This window comes from Thamnophis sirtalis, unplaced genomic scaffold (genome assembly GCF_051295495.1).
Source record: "Thamnophis sirtalis isolate CommonGarterSnake01/CBP01778 unplaced genomic scaffold, rThaSir2_p1.2 scaffold_12, whole genome shotgun sequence".
NCBI lineage: Eukaryota > Metazoa > Chordata > Lepidosauria > Squamata > Natricidae > Thamnophis > Thamnophis sirtalis.
Window position 1 is genome coordinate 50,578,051 of NW_028261392.1, and position 19,172 is coordinate 50,597,222.

Consider the following 19,172-nt stretch of genomic DNA (forward strand, 5'->3'; position numbering starts at 1 on the left):
GATTGATTCCTCTTACAGATTGCAGGATTTATATATAGCATATTTTGCTGCTGTAATATGAATATATATATTGTTCAAAATGAGAAAATGGAAGGAGCCCAGATGTCCCAAATTTCCTTCCAATTTTCTGTTGATATATTAAGAAAGAGATCCTCGGGTTTCTTGGATACACACATCTTGGATTGGGCTATGTCTTCTTTCCTGTGCTTCTAATGATTTTTAATAATACTTTTGATACAATATTAAATAGTAACAGTCAATTATGGAATTGTACAATTTTCATATATTACTGGCAACTATATATATACCCTTTCACCCTGGCTTCGCTGATAACGGATAAGAGCCTGTGGCCTAATGGCTAAGAAGTCTGCCTAGTATGTAATATAGCCCAGGTTCAAATCCCAGTAAGGGTATGGCTAGCTGATGAGAGCTAAATAGCTTGAAATAGATCTATAATTACAGTAAAAATATTGGGTTTCTGCCTGGATGGTCTCTTGTGACGAGCCGAAGGACAGAGAATGGAAGTAGTGATCTTCCTCCCATATTTGGGCATACCGGGGGTTGTAAAAATCTAATAGATACCTTTCACCCTGGCTTCACTGATAACGGATAAGAGCCTGTGGCCTAATGGCTAAGATGTCTGCCTAGTATGTAATATAGCCCAGGTTCAAATCCCAGTAAGGGTATGGCTAGCTGATGAGAGCTAAATAGCTTGAAATAGATCTATACTAGTCTCCCTTTATTTATTTATCAGCACAAATACAACAACATACACACACACACACACACACACATACATACATACATACATACATACATACATACACACACTATATTGCCAAAAGTATTTGCTCACCCATCCAAGTAATCAGAATCAGGTGTTCCAATCACTTCCATGGCCACAGGTGTATAAAATCAAGTACCTAGGCATGCAAACTATACAAACATTTATGAAAGAATGAGTCATTCTCAGGAGCTCAGTGAATTCCAGCGTGGAACTGTGATAGGATGCCACATGTGCAACAAATCCAGTCGTGAAAGTTCCTTGCTCCTAAATATTCCACAGTCAACTAGTTTAATAGTTTAATAGTTTATTAACATTTATAGGCCGCCCTTTTCCCTGAGGGGACTCAGGGCGGCTCACATAAAATCAGGAAAGGGGAATACAAACAATGACGTTGACACACATAAGTAAAAATAATGAGCAACATTCATTCATCATTTGGGAGGGGCGGCTATCTTTGTCCCCAGGCCTGACGGGCTAGCCAGATCTTAAGGGCTATGCGGAAGGCCTGGACGGTGGTGAGAGTACGAATCTCCACGGGGAGCTCGTTCCAAAGGGTCGGAGCTACTACTGAAAAGGCCCTCCTCCTTGTAGTTGCCAGCCAACTGTCAGCTGTATTATAAGAATGTGGACATTGCAAAACACAAGAACGCAGTAAGAAAAAAAGAAAAAACTTCCTCCCTTTTCCAGCACCTTAAAGCTACAGAACATTAAATTAATTTTGAAGGAACCAGGTTAATCTCCAAAACTGAACACTTCAACAAGAGAATATTTATGGAAGCTATTGAAATAGAGAAACACCTCCACAACATGAATAAACGTGACGATACCTCCTGCCTACCAGACATCTGGAAACCAGCCCTAGTCAACAAACGAGCCCCACCCACCACTCAGGCCGTTACAACACGAAACAACAACGGAAACACAGCCAGCACCAATCAGCACCAATCTACCAATTACGATACAACCACACGACCAATCATTCCACTTACTTAAACAAAGCCAGCACTCCACACACCCCCACCAAAATTTATAGAAAGACGGCAGCTCTGACCACCCTTTAAGCACAAAACCCAGCCTGAAGATGGTGAGTGAGACCTCGCCGAAACATTGCCAAGACAATCTCAATCTTACATGGGAAAAGACCCGAATACAACAAGACTAGCATACCTACACCCGTGAAAATCTATGAAAACATACATACATACATACATACATGCATGCATGCATGCATGCATGCATACATACATACACACACACACATGAATAGTGTTTATGTAATTGTTTCTCGACATTTGAGATTGTGATTGTAGATAACAATCTCAATCTGCTAATTGAGGTTGACTTTTAATTATGTTGGGATGACTTCAAATGGAAAATAAAACACTTCAGACAGTCATTTAAGTTAGCCATTGTAAATACTTCTGAATGAAGAGGATTAGTATTCTGATTGAAATTATTCACCAGTTTAGTTTAAGATAGATGCAATTAAAGTGCTCTGTAAGTTTTTCATTAAAAATAAGCGAGTAACAAAAAGTAAATATATTCTTAGTTGTGTAATTATAAACAAGGTAGTTTGTTCTATATTCTTCATAACAACTGAGAGATTTGGGGAAATTCCAAGAAGTGGGAATCATGATGTCAAGCCTGGAAGCCATCTTTTGCACTGGGCCTTCCAGCCTGCCACATTCAATGCTGTGGGAAAATGGGAGGTGGGATTATATGGAGTATGGGAGATACAGTATATCACAGAAGTGAGTACACCCCCTCACATTTTGTAAATATTTAAGTATATCTTTTCATGTGATAATACTGAAAAAATGACACTTGGCTACAATGTAAAATAGTGAGTAAACAGCTTGTATAACAGTGTAAATGTACTGTCTAAATCTAACCCTAACCCTGAGCATTTTGTATATAACAATACTTATTTCACTTAAGAGCAATCTTTGACTAGCTGTATTTTATTTTCAAATTCCATTTGTGTTCTAATATAAAATGAGTAGTCCCAGCTGTGAACGGAATTTTCCAGTTCACATTCTTGGCTATAATAGTACCCAACTGCTATGGGCTACTCTGATTGTTCTATTTCGTATTCATTCAGAAAACTACTCAGGATATTCATTTTATTGCCATAGCTGTGCCTGTCCTTTGTGCTGAAGGTGAGAGTGATCCCCAGTCATATTTTTATCACTATCCTATGCATTTTTTAAATCAAGACTTCTGTTAACTATTGTCTTGGAGCATTCATCGCAGTGGTGGGTTCCTACCGGTTCGGACCATTTCGGCCGAACCAGTAGTGGTTTGCATCCTGAATCGCTGGAACCAGCAGTGACTCAGACCTGCCACGCCCCTGAACTGGTTCTCCCGACGGCATCATAGGTGCCACCATCTTGTTTTTGGCTTTTGCACATGCTCAGAAGCAGTTTTATAGTACTATGTATGTGTGTGCAATGCGCACGCAGCGCAACCATGAGCAAACCAGCAGTAGCGGCTGCCAGAACCCACCATTGATTCACCGGTACAGTTCCAGTAACATTTAAATACTTTATTTTCAAAATCTTAATATTAATTTTACCCCTGAAGCAGAATTTATTAGATTTAGATTAAGTTGCTATTGTAGTAAAATAAAAAATAGTTCTACATATTTAAAATTCTGTTTATTCTTCCATGAGTAGACATTAAATGCTTTGTTTTTCTGGTTTTGCAGGTGTCTGGCATAACTTTGTGCTTGGTGTTGCGGGTATTGTCTTTCTTTTCTTTCTACCTGCTATTCTTTACCCATTTTATTACACTGGTGCAGGAGCACTTGTTACTGAAGTCTCTCAGGTAAAAGCATTATAAATTCACCTCTTTGGAAGAAAACTTTGTCATCTTTACAATCAAATACAGTGGTGCTTTTTCTCTTTTCTAAAAGTGCTGGTGACATATACTAGGAGATTCGTTATTCGCAAATTATGGCCATAGAATTCCTGATGCTCAGTGAAATTCTATTTTTATGTCATGTTATTAATTTAGTTGGTTTTCCACATTATTTAATTGAAGTAATGTTTGCCTAAAATTGTGCAAATATATATGAGATAACACACATACACACTGTGTACATACATATATACATATATATATATTCTTTAATTAAAACTTTGTTTTTTTCTACATTGAATACTCCTTAAAGTGGAAAGATAGGATATAAAATAAAGAAACTAAAGCTCTGTTTCACAGTAATTTACTTTATTACTACTACTATTCTTTGCTAAGATGTGTGGTATTAATAGTGAAGTATTCACAAAAAATGGAGCAGATGGTTTGGGATGCCTGCAGAGTACTCCTGGGAGCTGGGGAGGGCAAAAACTTTTTTAAAAAATTTACCTCTTCAAAATCTTGATGTCTTATACTCGGATGCATCTTATACTCTGGGTAATCAGAAGAGAAAACACTTTCCCCCCCCCATACTTCACTGGTTGATTAAAAGGGAAGTTTGTGTCGCTCATTCTTCTTCAGATCATGGTTAAACTATCGTGCCAACAAAACAAAACTAGGTGGTCCAATCCAAGATTTATGTACTTTTTTTTCTTTTTTAGGATTCTCCTGCTAATGGTCCTAGAGGTCTTTTTGTTGGTGACCTTGTCACTAGTCTGCAAGATTGCTCAGTTTATAGTGTGGAAGACTGGAATGCCTGCCTGGGAAAGATTTATCAGAAGCCACAAAATGGCTATTGCATAAAATCATCAATACTACACCAGCTAAGCTTCTCAACTAGAGGTACAATTGTTTCTAGATTGCATCTAATTGTACATTGTCTTTATATAACTGAAGAATCACCTGCTTTATATGATTGCCAGATTTTAAAAAAATATTGTTAATTCACTGTTTTAAAGAGTATTCTAATTTGGAAAGAGAATGCTCTTCAAAAACAAGTCCTATTATAATCATATAACAATTGTTTTAAAAACTACATATTTTGATTTAAAATGTTAAATCAATTACTAGATTATCTACCTGCTGATCAGATGACTTTCAGTTCAAAATTATTATTGATTGCTTATATAGTTGATTATAATTTCAATATATTTGCTTTGTCTGGGATGAAATGTCTACTCATACTTACTAGCTGAATTGTCAAGTTTTATGGATTTAGTTTACTTGCTGCAGCACAGTGTCTCCTTGGCAAGTGGGATAGATGAATCTTCCTCTGTCATCTTAACACCTAGAGCAAGGGTGTCAAACTCAAGGCCTGCGGGCTGGATGTGACCTGCAGGTTGATTAGATCTGGCTCGTGGAGTCGGCCTGGAAATAGCAAAGAACTGACCCACAGTGTCTCTGCTAGTGAAAACAGGGCACAGGGGCGAGGGGCTGCACACAGCCCCCCTGTGCCCCATTTTTCAGCCTGGATGGCCTCCTGCAGCACTCTGCTAGTGGCCTCCAGAGGCTTCCCCTCGCCCGTTGCTGGATGAAATGGAGCCTGTATGGGTTGGATGCAGCCCTCTGAGACTCTGTTCAGCCTCCAGAGGCCTCCCCCTGCCTGTTACAGGCCAAAATGGAGCCTTTGTGGGCCAGATTCAACCCTTCAAGACTCTGTTTGGCTCTCTCCACAGACTGTGCCTGGTTTGCTAGCATCCCAGATTCCACTTACTGCTCCCCATCCCATTTCCCATAGCTTTACTGTAGTTACTTTTCAAAGAGCTCCAGAAGATGCTGACCCATGTGGCAGAGAAGCCAAAGTCTTTTATTCAGAAGCCTGTGAAGCTCTAAGAAAATGAGATGTAAGGAAAACAGCTTTCCCTATCTAAATAAAAGACTGGCTTCTCTGGCATGAGGGCCTTAGGCTTAGTTTGGGTCCAGTGTCAGCCCTGGAGCCATCTTTAAATGATAGTCTTCAGGGCTGCCGCAGTGGTGGCTGCGCATGCTGTCGGAACAGAAGGGAGAAGGTGGAAATAGTTTGGGGGTTGCAATTTTAATAACATTCTTTCCCCTGGGAATCAAGAACATCTTGCCAGCACCTGGGGAGGCATGAACGGAAGTCAACTGGAGTTGGCACAGTAACTGGATTGGGCCACATGATGCACATGTGGACTGAGGGGAAGGAACTTTGATTTTACTTTGGGTGGGAAAAACTCAGGGCTTTCAGATGTGGGTTCTCCCCATATATTCCAATAGGGTATCTTTAATAAATCTATACCTTGAAGAAAATGCCTGCCTCACAGTTTTGATTCTGTTTGGGGTGTTACTTGCAACCTTGACACCCAGTCTGGCTGGCAACGAACAGCCTCCTACTTGCTGCTGATTGGCTAGTTTGAATGAGCAGCTTCAGAGATTGGGGCGTCACTTCAGCCCAATGAGACAAAGGAAGCAAACTCCTCGTTGATTGGCTGCTGCTAAAGTCTCAATCCCGGAATCCCTGAAGTGGGAGGATGCTGTGGTCCTCCCCAGGCCTTTTCTACTACCAAAGGCCTGGTGGCCACATGGCCCCAAGCTGAAGTGTTTTATCAGAAGTTGGTGAAAATGTTTTCCTTAGATTTCACGTTATTACAGCTTCATTTGCATAAAACACTTTGGCTTCTATGCCAGTAGGTCAGCCTCTTCCGGAGTTCTTCAGATCTTCAAAAAGTAAGTAATTCACGGGAAATGGGTTGGGGAGGAGTAAGTGGAATACTGGACACTAGCAAAGCAGGCCCATCTGTGGAAACCCGGCAGGGCAGAATGGGGGAGGGAAGCAATTGTGGGGACACCAGGGGACCATGAGATATCTCAGTGGATTGGGGGAGGCCTGCTCCAGGACTTGGCCCCTCATGCTCTTCCCCACTCATGTGCATTCCTCATGTGCCTCATGTGCATTCAATGACCTGCACATTTGATTAACAAATATATTGGGGAAAGCAGGGCGTGGTCACATTCATTTAACGTGATTCAATCAAATGAATCCTTGGCTTACGAATGTAATTGCCAGGCTCTATTACATTCATAACTGGAGGATGAGGAAGAGTCTTTGGGAAGTCCTGCCTTAGCACTTGGCAACCACAGGTGCTCCCCCAACATGAGTCCTGTGATCATGTCCACCATGGCCACATCCACCCTGGCATCTTCTCCCACCAGCCACATCCCCCACTGGCCTTCCAAAGTCAAACACAACATGGCCCTCAATGAAATCAAGTTTGACACTCCTGATGTAGAGCCTGCTAATGCAAAATAATATTGTGAATTTTTTGGGCTGTTTGTTCTGGTCTCCCAGGTAGCCTCTTTCCTAGCAAATTAATCTATGTTTTTGGTTTCATCACTTAAATACATGGCACCTGCCAAGTGAGTGTTGAGTATTTGCTTGAGTTGGCCAGCATTCCTTCGAGCTAGCCAATGGGAGATTGCAAAAGTATAAATCAGCCAACACTCCTTTTCTCTGCTTTTTACCTCCCAAAACTCATATTTGTGGAAAGAGAGAGATAAATAAAAGCAAGTTAGCCAATGCTTTAGTAAAGAAACATTGTGTGGGGAAAGAATAAGCCAGGGCACCAATTGGTCATCGGTCCATAGAGGAAGAAGTATCCCAAAGGACCAGTGGGTTGAAGTAATTTTCACCAAGGGACAGCAACTCTGCCTGTAACTCCAGAGAAAGCTCTATAACAGTTTTGCAGTGTTTGCTCTGGAGCAGAATCTAAGCTGATGAATTTGGAGAGTTTGGCTTGGCTTGGCTTTCCTCACAGCACTGTCAGGACATATGAGGACAACATAAATGTCAGAACACATCTATTACTTGTCATAGAGACTTGAAAGCAGCTCTAGAGTGTCAGTGCACTCTTGTAAATGAGTTTCCTGCAACTTCCTCAGTAGTCCACCACCACATTAGATGTTAATATTGCTCTACACATTATTGTTTTATATCAAAGTATTTTTTATAAAGATGAATGAGAAATAGTCACTGAAAATGGATACTGATGGATAATTTTAGCTATTTCTGACTGTCATTGGGACTGTGGCTGTATATGCACACTCCGTCCCCACCCTCTACATACATAGAAACAAAACCCTGCAGGAAGTGGTGATGGTTGAGTTCTTAGTACATTATGGACCAGTTGTATCTATGATAATAATTTGTCTTTGCCTTTAACCTTAGGCTTTAAAAGACTTGATGGCACTGTTGAATGTTGTAACAACAATAGCCTTACAGATATCTGCTTTTCATACAGTAATAATATGAACAGCCAGATGGTAAGTTTTTATTTAAGTAGATGAGAAAAGTACATTTTTTTCTGAATTCAATAGCATACAAACATGTCTTATGTCAGAATTATTGCATCAGAAATTAAAAATAATAAAATGAATGTATGAAATAGGGATGTGCATATTTTTTTTGTTTAAAAATACTGTGTCACACTTGATTGCTCTAGCTAACTTTTCTCAAATGTTAGCTTTGGCAGAAATAACATGATGTTGTAATAAATAAGGTTTGGTAGTGGATATAGAGCAATACTAAACTAAACTAAATACCACCAATTTGGTATCTATTTATTTACAGGTAGCCCTCAATTTACAACCACAGTTGAACCCAAAATTGCTGTTGCTAAGTGAAACATTTGTTAAGTGAATTTTGCCTCATTTTACGACCTTTCTTGCCACAATTGTTAAGTGAATCACTGCAGTTGGATAGTTAGGATGCAGAAAATACAATTGCAACCAGTCTGCCTTCCATTGAGGATCTGGGTACTCTATGGGTCAGAAAGAGAGCTTAAAAAATATCTAAAGACCCCTCACATCCCGGACACAAACTTTTTCAATCATTCCCTTAGGATGCTGCTACATGGCTTTCATGCCAAAACAACTAGACATAGAGACAATTTTTCCATTCTTGCAATCATTCTGCTGAACACCTAATTCCCAAAATACTGTGATGTATCTAAGTATATTTACCCATGTAGCATGACTGCATTATTATTATCCTTCTCATCTTTTCCTCTACCTTATTGGTATCATTATTATATTTATTATTATTAATCTGTTCTTTTGCATGTACACTGAAAGCTTCCGCACCAGAGACAAATTTCTTGTATGTATAATTACACTTGGCCACTAAAGTATTCCATTCTATTCTATTCCATCCATTCCATTTAAATTTATGGTAACCGCAAATTACCAACACATAATAACCACCTTGTAACTAATATATATTGTTAGCCTAGTTAATTGGGAAAATATGGATACAGTATATTATATCTTTGCTTTAGCAAAGCTTTTGCCAAAACCTCTCATGGCATTCTTATTAAGAAAATGGTCAAATATAGGTTTGACAATTCCACATTTGCCTCAAGGATCATACTCCAAATGTAGTTAAAACCACTGTCAATTGTACCTTAAGTGGGCTGTTGCATCTACGTGTTTATCAATGATATAGAGGCGGGAGTCAAAGGAATGCTTACCAAAGTTGCAGAAAATAAAAGTTAAGAGAGGTTTCTAATAGCATCTGATTCATGTAGTCATTCATCTTATCAAAAGCATGATGGCTAACTTCATGGCTATCTTCAAATATCTGAAAGCACACCAAGCCAAATTTGCACAGCATAGTATCTTTCAAAATATATATTTACAACCAGGTGGCCAAAGATAGAATTATGCAGTTGAAAGTGACTTAAGAGTTCATCAAGTCCACCCTCCTGCACAGTGCAGGATTCATTATAACTACCAAGGAACCAAATACACAATTTATTGAAGAACTCACAAAAATGTTGGACACATAATAATGGCAATGAATATCAGTTCTCCATTTCAGTGCCTCCAGACCTAACTATTAAAAAGAGGAAATTATGGTTTCATTTGATGTTCAGCACTCTTTACAACAATAGATCCAGAATAGGAAAGGAATCTATTGCAACAGCACTACATAACATACCAAACTCTACAGAGAACAAGAGTAATTGAAATACTAGGTTCATGGAACTTAATCACCTTTGCTTCATCTCTTCCAGTTCAACTATATACGGAAAAATCAGAAGTAACACCCATGGAATCTCCCCTCTCAGGATTCATGAGTCTGTGATGCCTAGAAGCAATAGCACACCTACATGGAGAACCCAAATATAGATCCATTCTGTAGATGACATTTTTATTATGATTAAAAAGGAGCAGTTATAGAAGACAAATGAGACAACAACATCTGTAAAGGAATAAAATGTAAAGTAGAAACACAATTTACTATTCTCCTCAATAGATGAAGCAATTAAAGACCACAAATCCAGATTATTGAAAAGCAATCCATAGTGTCAACAAGCAACATTGTCTTCAAGAGGAAAATGAGCAAATGCATTGCAGTATCTGGAACCTCAAAAAAAGGAAACATATTATATGTACAATATCTTTTAACACAATAGACACCCTCACAACTTCATTAAAAAGTGCTTGGATATATAATCTACATAACAACAAAACCATAACAACCTGTTTTTAAAAATCCCTAAATACTCCTATACCTGTGGCAACCAAAAGGCAATTATAACTTCTCAGTATCACTATAATCCAAACAAAATCAGTCCAAAACATCTTAAGCAAACCTTAAGAGCCAGGCATTAAAGAACCACCATCTAAAACGTACTGTATGATGTATGATGTGCTGCACAGACATGTAGAAGATTGGCAGAATGCATCCACATGTTGTAATCAAAAGACATGATGAAAATCATGAATGCCTCAGCACACAGACAAATTCAACCCCAGTTTCAGCTGGGAAACTTGATACTGCACATCAGGGGTGTCAAATTCAATTTCATTGAGGGCTGGATCAGGGTTGTGCTTGACCTCGGAGGTCCGGGATAGGCGTGGCCAACTTGACATCACTTGTGTTGGGGGCACCTCTGGTAGGCCGAGCACTCTGCCAGAGAAAACGGCTCCTGAGCTCTGTTTTCAGTGCCACAGCCTCTGGCAATCCTCTGCCAGTGAAAACAGCAAGGGAGGGCTGCACGTGTGCAGCCCTTCCGAGCCCTGTTTTCACTAGGAGAAGCACCTCAGGCTGGTCCTTTATTTTCCAGGGTGGTCCCATGGGCCAGATCTAAGTACCCTGCAGGCTGGATCTGGCTCCCGAACCTTGAGTTTGACACCCCAAACTAAATCAAATTTAGTTTGATTTACACCCATCAGCCGTCAACTGACCCATAAAGTCAATCTATACCATGTAAAGGATACAACCTACTCAAAGAAGAAGCAAATGGCTCAGAAGACATCCTTGTTAGTAATCAACATCCTAGTAGAAAGTGTACAGTACCACACAAATAGTCCAAGAAGAAACAATACCATGATAAACCATGAAGGAAGGAAGACTAATAGCCAGCTAATTCCATTCTCCCATTCATTTGGTTATGTTGCCTGGTAAGGAAATGCCTGCAAGAAAACAGCGAAGCTCAGCAAACCAAAGAGCCCAACACTTTTTACCTATCTGGTACCAAAAAGAGTTGCCAGTCTACTGGGCCAATGATTCTATATTTTCCAACTCTCTTGTAATTGGATTTTTCTCTCATCTCTCCTCAATGTTTCCTTAAGTAATTTATTTAGTCAGATATGCCATTTGGAATATAATCTTACGTTTATAGCATATTGTTGCATTTGACATCCTTAATACTTTTGAGATACTGCCTGGAAATTGTGGACATTTCAATTTTGTAGAGCTTGTAGAAGTCTCATTCTCAGCAAGTGATAATGAATATGTAAAATAATTAAAATGTAATTTTCCTTTTTTCCATCTAGCTTGTCAGAGATACATACAGTGAATGTTTCTCAATATCATACATTTAATACTTATTTAAATTTCAGACCCTGTATGCTTGTTTGCCAGCCCGGAAAACTATTGAGGACAGTCAGCTCTGCCAAACAAACAAAGATTGCCGAAAGGATTTTATCCCAAATACGTGTGTGACGCCTTCCTTGGAAAATCATACCAGGCTCATAAGAGTGAAGCATCCTCCTCAAATTGATATGCTGTTTGTTGGTCATCCACTGCATCTCCAATATACAGGTGTGTATGACTTGGCAAGGATGCTAACAGAATTTGAGCAGGTAAATATATAATATACAGATTACAATTGAGTAGTTTTTTTCTTCTTTCTTTCTTTCTTTCTTTCTTTCTTTCTTTCTCTTTCTTTCTTTCTTTCTTTCTTTCTTTCTTTCTTTCTTTCTTTCTTTCTTTCTTTCTGAATGTTAACTGAATGTTAATGATAATGATACTGTTTCCACAGTAATCAAAATTATATATTTTTATTTAGATTGTATGTATATTAGGGGTGAAATTCGACCGGATCATACCGGTTCGGGAAAACCAGTAGGGACGATTGGAGTCAGTTCACCAAACTGGTAAAAATCACCCCTGGTTTACCCAGTTGCCCGCATGGTCACTGCTCACCTCTTCCGGCCGCTCGCTTGGTCCTTCTGGCCCCTTGACCCGCTCACCCAATCCAAATGTTACTCTCTCCATTCACAGAGGAGCTGCTGCAGCCTGTCCCTTTAAGGTACTTTGACTCCTGGAAGGGAGGGGGTAGAGGGATATGTGACCCGAAAAAGGGCGAATGACAAAACCGCGCCCAATTAAACCGCGTCGCTAAAACCACGTCATCAACGTGGCGACAACAGCACAGAGAACAGAAGGGCACTTCACAACAGCGTGGCAACAGAAAGCTGATTTAACTTAAGGTAAGGGTTAGGGTTAGGGTTAGGGTTAGCATTACGTTTAGGGTTAGGTTTAGTTTTACAGCGCGCTTCTGTCGCCGCGCTGTTGTCAGCGCGATTCAGCGCTCATTCGTCGGAGCGCTTTAGAACACACGGTTTTGTCACCGTGGTTTAGTCGGGCACGGTTTTGTCGTTCACCCTTTTGTCGGTGAACCGAGGGATATAAAGGGAACAGCAGCTTTGCTGTAAATGGAGCGAGAAAAATTCAGCTTCTCTGCCACAGCATTCACTATGAGCACTTCTCGTTGTCATGCACAATTTTTTTCCTGCCGGGTTCTGTGGGCATGGCTTGGTGGGGGAAGTGTCGTGACTGAGGGCATGAGCGTGAGTGACATTGAGTTGGCCATGCCCACTCAGTCACAGGAACCACCCAAAACCATGCCCACAGAACTGGTAAGGAAAAAATTTGAATGTCATCCCTGATGTATATGTATATGGTCATATATGCAAATTAAATATATGTACTTCAGTTACAGAAAAGCCTACCTGCTTAATATGAAGCATATTCTGTAGGCAAACATTTCATAAACTCTGAAAAATAATTATTTTATACATGTAAGGAGATTTCTTAATCTGTATGTATGTAGATTTTCTTGAACTTCATAAAGTTTATACTTTCAGTTTTAAACCACTGCCATTAAAAACAAATCTCAACATAGACTTTTCAATATTTAGCCATAAATAGAATGGATTCCTTTTATAGATAATCATTGACTTACATCTGGTTGCTTAGAAACTGTTTGAAATTGTGATGCACTTCTGTGGGGTACTTACGATCTGATCCCAATGGCCAGCACCCATGCCCACGTTCACGTGTCCACATTTCCAGCACTCAGTAGCTAGATTTTTAGATTTTAGATTTTATTAATATTTATAGGCCGCCCTTTTCCCTGAGGGGACTCAGGGTGGCTTACATAAAATAGGGAAGGGAGGGTACAAGACAATAAACGCAAAACAATACATAAGAGTAAAATAGTACACAACATTCATTCATCATTCGGGTGGGGACAGATTATCTTTATCCCCAGGCCTGACGGGCTAGCCAGGTCTTAAGGGCTGTGCGGAAGGTCTGGACGGTGGTGAGGGTACGAATCTCCACGGGGAGATCGTTCCAAAGGGTCGGAGCTACTACTGAAAAGGCTCTCCTCCGTGTGGTTGCCAGTCGACACTGACTGGCAGATGGAACTCGGAGGAGGCCTAATCTATGCGATCTAATTGGTCGCAAGGAGGTAATTGGCAGGAGGCGGTCTCTCAAGCTAGCCTGCATTTATGACCGTTTCCTGCAGTGACGTGACTGTTTTACAACATTTTTGCCAAACCTGGCATTTACTTCTGTTTTTTGGCAAAAATGCCCTTTAAGTGAACTCTTGTTTTGCTTAATGACCATGAAGTTCACTTAATGACTGCCACAAAAAAGATCACACAATGGGTCCAGTCAAGCAATGATCCATTTTATGACAATCATGACTTACAACCATGATGGGAAGGCTCCAATAGAGTCATAATTCAAGGATACCTGTATTTATTCACTAAAGGTAGTCCTCTACTTATGACCACAGTTGAGGCCAAATTTTATGTTACTAAATTAGAAATTTGTTAAGTGGATTTTATGACTTTTCTTGCCACATTTAGTTAAGTGAATCACTGCAGTTGTTAAATTAGTAACACCATTATTAAATAAATCTGGCTTTCCCATTGATTTTGTTTGTCAGAAGGACACAAAAGGTGATCATATGATCCCAGGACACTGCAATCATCATAATTATAAACCAGTTGTCAAGCATCCGAATGTAAATCATATGACCCTAGGGATTCTGCAGTGGTCCTAAGTGTGAAAAATGGTCATAAGTCACTTTTTAAAGTGCTGTTGTAACTTGGAATGGTCACTAAATGAACTGTTGTAAGTCGAGGACTACCTGTACTTTATGTAAGTACCACATACCTAGGGACATGAATGCTATAGGTAGTTGATATGGATTGTATTTCATGTTTTCGTCTTTGCCTTTCTTCTACTAAAATACATATGTTCAGATGCAAAGATCAGCTGCATGTCTATTATCCTTCTATAGACCATTGATCATAAAACAACAGCAAGTGTATTATATGTTAGATCTGCTGTTTTCACAAAATATAGACCAACTATTAATATGACATAGTTATAGAAGTGATATTACCATACATCATGGGGAATGAAACAAAAAGTTGTGAACAGAGATTTAGATATGATTTGTGTTGAAATGCTCCTTGATTTTGTAACAGACTTGGAATTTTTTTTCTTTGTTTAAGTGAGCCTCAGCAGCTTTGTACCTCGATACAGCTTTCTAACTTTGGACCTTCCTTTAATAATGGAAACATTTTGCAAGTATCCTTTCATATTTGTGTGGACTTTTTGAGAGAAGACTCTAGGAGTATCATGGATATAAAATTCCAAAGACCATAGCCATTTGATTTTTACCTTTTGAACAGCCTCTTCTAACTTATTTTGCCTATTTAAGGGGGTGGAAGCTATTGGCTATGATGTAAAATTTTGAAATTATACCTGTCCATTTTCTTAATGGCTTACAAAGATACAGTAAAAACATCAGTAAAAGCATGAACAAATAGTTACAAATTAAAATGTTAGCATTTTATTTTTTTGAAGAGCCTAAATAAATGAATTTATTAAATTTATAAGGCTCCTAACTCCATAGCAACTCTTGATGGCCTTGTCCATGGGAAGTGGGCAAAGCAGCTTAATTATTTTTTGTTGGAAAAAAACAATTTGCTGACTTCCTTTTATGACAAGAAACAGATTAAGTATGTGGCTCGTCTCATGACTAGATTTCAAAGCATTCTGCCTAAAGATATGGAAATAAGCTGTATTTGTCAAGTTGAGTGTTGAGATCTCAACATACCAAGCACTTTGGGGTTTCTTATAGTGTGACCAAGACCGCTTGAGTCCATTGAATCAGGGATTCCATTTTTAGTGGGATAGTAGCTATGGAGGCATGATCTTCACTTCAGTCATTTAAAACAAGATACATTTCTTTCAGTGAAAATTTGGAAAGGAGATAGATGTTGGTCTCAGAAATCCATCACAGCAGGTTCTGTCCAAAATGTCTGTCTGCCTTACACAGAGTTTATTTGGCTTTTATACAGTTTCAACAAGCAAAGCAAGAGCATAGGTAGCAACAACATCTTATTGGTACATTCTCCTTGTCAATCTCTAAAACCATCCCAGCCAGGGTAGAATTTCACATAACACAATAGTTCCTGGTACTGCCTGGCTACTAATTAGGTGAGGTCATAGATGTTGAGGTAACTGTTTACTGAGATCATTGCAGTTTGCTGCGCATGTCTGTACATAACCTTTGTATAACCTCTACAAACCATGTAGATTATAACCCGGGTAATTAGATCTGCACCATCCATGCTTCGAGTACCAGGACAAGTTGAGACTCACAAAGGACTCACAAAGGACTCCTTGCCCCATTCTGTTTGGCTTCTATAATATTAGAATTTTCACATCTTTAAACCTATAGGAACATGGTCACTACAAGTACAGGTAGTCGTTTAATGACTGCCTCATTTGGTGACTGATTAGCAATATGTTTCATCATTTGTATGATAATGTGAATAATATACTGTATATTCTAATATTTTGCAATAGCATGTAGCTATTACTGAGAATTATAAAAATGACTGTAGTGTTTTAGATTATCTATTTCCAAGTTGGAATATCTTTGTTTCTTTTTAAAAATTAGAATATGCAGGCATTTTTAGAAATTATTTATTTATTAAATATGTAGACTGCTAATAGATCTGATATAAAGGCAAACTAGGTTTTTATGACCACTTTATATCCTTTCTCAACATATTTTTTCCTCATGTAAAGCCTCTTCCCTTATCTTGTATAAAAAATACGTTTTACAATTAGGATCTTACTTATTTTGGTTTTTGCTAACAATATAGCAGAATGAATGAAAATAATATTAGTTCAGTTATATTGCTATGTTCCCAAAATGCTGAAACTATAAAATTTATATGTGTTTTAAAAAGATGACTATGATCATGCACCTTAACAAGCTTAAACAGATACCTGATTTCACTCTCTGGAGCACTGGCTGTTGTTAATGCAATTCCTTGTTTTGCTTTGGATGGTCAATGGATATTGAATTCTTTCTTAGAAGCTACTGCTAGCAAATTTATTGTTGAAAAGCAAAACAGGGAGCTTCTTGGCTTCTTAATTTTACTTGCTGGCAGTGCACTCTTGGCTGCTAATGTGGCTCTAGGATTCTGGGTTGTGACAGCACGATAACATAATAGCACATTTTGATATCATTTATTATGCTGGTACAGAAAACATTGAAATCTATCACTTTCCAAAATGACAGTTGGGTGGGTCAATGGAAAGAAAAATGGCTTTACTCTTTTAAGAATGTGCCCTTGGATTCCTTCAAACATATCTTTGAAGTCCTCTGACCCTGCCACTTGACCATACTCAGCATTTTTTATAGAGGCTCCTATGGCTTCAGAGTCATTATCAGGAAATGGTGTTCAGAACTCAGTGATTTATTCTGCAGTTCATTTGATTTCATGTTAAAGCCAAAAGGAAGAAAATTGGACACTGTTGTTACTTAGTAAACTTTGACATGTTAGGAACAATGTGGAAGGGTGAGAGAATAATAGAAAAGTGTGACATATCCCTAGTTTTGGTTTGGTATTAGTCTCCCTAAATCATCTAAACATTGTTCCCACACTGAGAAATAGATGAAATCCTGCCCCCCCCCTCCATAAGACTCTCATCAAATGACATTTGCAAAGATAGAAATGGTGAAAGCCAATCTGCACTTTTATAATTCCAAGAGTCATTAGAAAAGTGGCTTCAGTTTTAAACATTCTGATTGGTTGGCTAGGTTCAGTGAGTCATACATAGAATGTTATTCTTGATTGGGTAAAGCAATGGTATGCTTTTCTCCTACCTTTAGCAACTTTTCTTCAATTTTATCAAAGTTAATGATAAATGGAAGACTGCCAGTTTGAAATAAATCTCTTCTATAGCTATTGGTTTCATTATCTACCTGACCACAAGGTTATACTGCTATCTTTTGTGTATTTGAATTGATAGTACTGGACTTTGGAGAGGAAGACCCCAAGCACTTATTTCTGTTTTCCTGGAGCTGGGGTAAAGAAAGAAAGCTATCCTAGAAGGGTAGAGAACTGAAGGGGACAACAGTCATGTGTCAAAAAGTTCAGCCTAGCTGGTGGCTTCCTATTATAATTAACTTTTGCTACTAAATTTCCCTGCGGTTCCGTTGCCACTTTAAAGAAGAAATTGTACTGTAAGGTGACCACAACCATAGGGATGGAGTGTTGAGATTGCTGAAATTTTTAAGTGAAACAACAGAAGGGCCCTGGGGGTGTGGAGGAGAAGTGAGAGTGTTAAATAAATATGATTGCCAAACAGTATGTTTTAGACAGTTGACTTGGGGGTGACTTTCCTTTTAATGCAAAATCAAAGTACGGTTTGGGGATTCAGGGTAACTTTGACGTATTTAGGACAGTGAACGGGCTGCTTTCTATGAATGTAAACAGTTTATTTATGAATTGATTTCTGTTTTATTATCATACCTGTATACTTCCAAATGAGCTTAAACTGAAAAACCAGGTATTGTAATTATAAGCAATTCAAGACTTATTTTGTTTAAATGAAATATTTTTTCTTTAGTGTTTTTTTAATGAGTATACACTTACTTTAAATTCTCAGGTAAACTTATTCATGTGGATGGATTTTAATTACATTCTAGTTTCTTCCAACCTAGCAGTTCGAAAGCATTTAAAAAATGCAAGTAGAAAAATAGGAACCACCTTTGGTGGGAAGGTAACAATGTTCCATTTGCCTTTGGCATTTAATCATGCTGGTCACATGATCACAGACGTCTTCAGACAGCGCTGGCTCTTCGGCTTTGAAACTGAGATGAGCACCGCCCCCTAAAGTCAGGAACGACTACTACATATGTGTGAGGGGAACTATTACCTTTTCATACCTCTTCACTATGTAACCTGTAGTATCCAGAAGTAAAGCCTTAATATGGATTTTGAATTATTTGACATTATTCAGAAAGAAATGTCTGTACATTTTGTTGATAGTTTAAAAATGTGTATAATATTTTGCTGAAGGCACAGAGCTGATAATCATATTTCAAGTATATTGTAGGATTCTTTTTGTAAATGCTACTACTTATTTTTTTTTTCTTTGTAAAGTGTCCTATTTTTAATTCCAGCCCAACTATTCAGTTTTATGTATCCTATCTTTAAAGTCATAAAGATGGAGAATGACAATGTCATGATGATGGTGTTTGAATGTTTTTGAGTCTACCTAGAGAGCTGTTCACAACAAAATTTTCCTAAGGTTAGAAGACCTAGAAAAGGCCTCATTGGCATCGTTACAAATTGCTGTTCTGAGCCTAAATCATGAGAAAAATGGTGGATTTCCATTTTGTAAAATATGTATTACAAACATATATATTACAAAAGAGAAATAGTGTGCATATGGAAAGGTATTTTCCTTGGCTTGAATGGGAGGCTTCCTGATAGAATAGGCATATATACGTCTAGATATATGCTTAAAATAGGTGCCATTGATAATTTATAGCACATTCATTTTAAAAATCTATTTATAAACTAGTGTTTTAAATTCAGACCAATTATAGAT

At 38.5% G+C, this 19,172-nt stretch overlaps 1 protein-coding gene across 1 annotated transcript in view; it reads left to right on the top strand.

Annotated features, from left to right (window-relative positions):
• The window catches only part of MBTPS2 (membrane bound transcription factor peptidase, site 2), a 32,218-nt gene extending 13,414 nt beyond the window's left edge, over positions 1 to 18,804 (top strand). The window contains exons 6-11 of the mRNA XM_014067152.2: positions 3,495 to 3,613; positions 4,366 to 4,546; positions 7,890 to 7,984; positions 11,570 to 11,771; positions 14,765 to 14,840; positions 16,553 to 18,804. Coding sequence (XP_013922627.2) covers positions 3,495 to 3,613; positions 4,366 to 4,546; positions 7,890 to 7,984; positions 11,570 to 11,771; positions 14,765 to 14,840; positions 16,553 to 16,775 — 896 coding nt within the window. The 3' untranslated portion in view covers positions 16,776 to 18,804. The remainder of the gene's footprint in view (positions 1 to 3,494; positions 3,614 to 4,365; positions 4,547 to 7,889; positions 7,985 to 11,569; positions 11,772 to 14,764; positions 14,841 to 16,552) is intronic.
• The last annotated feature ends 368 nt before the right edge of the window (positions 18,805 to 19,172 follow it).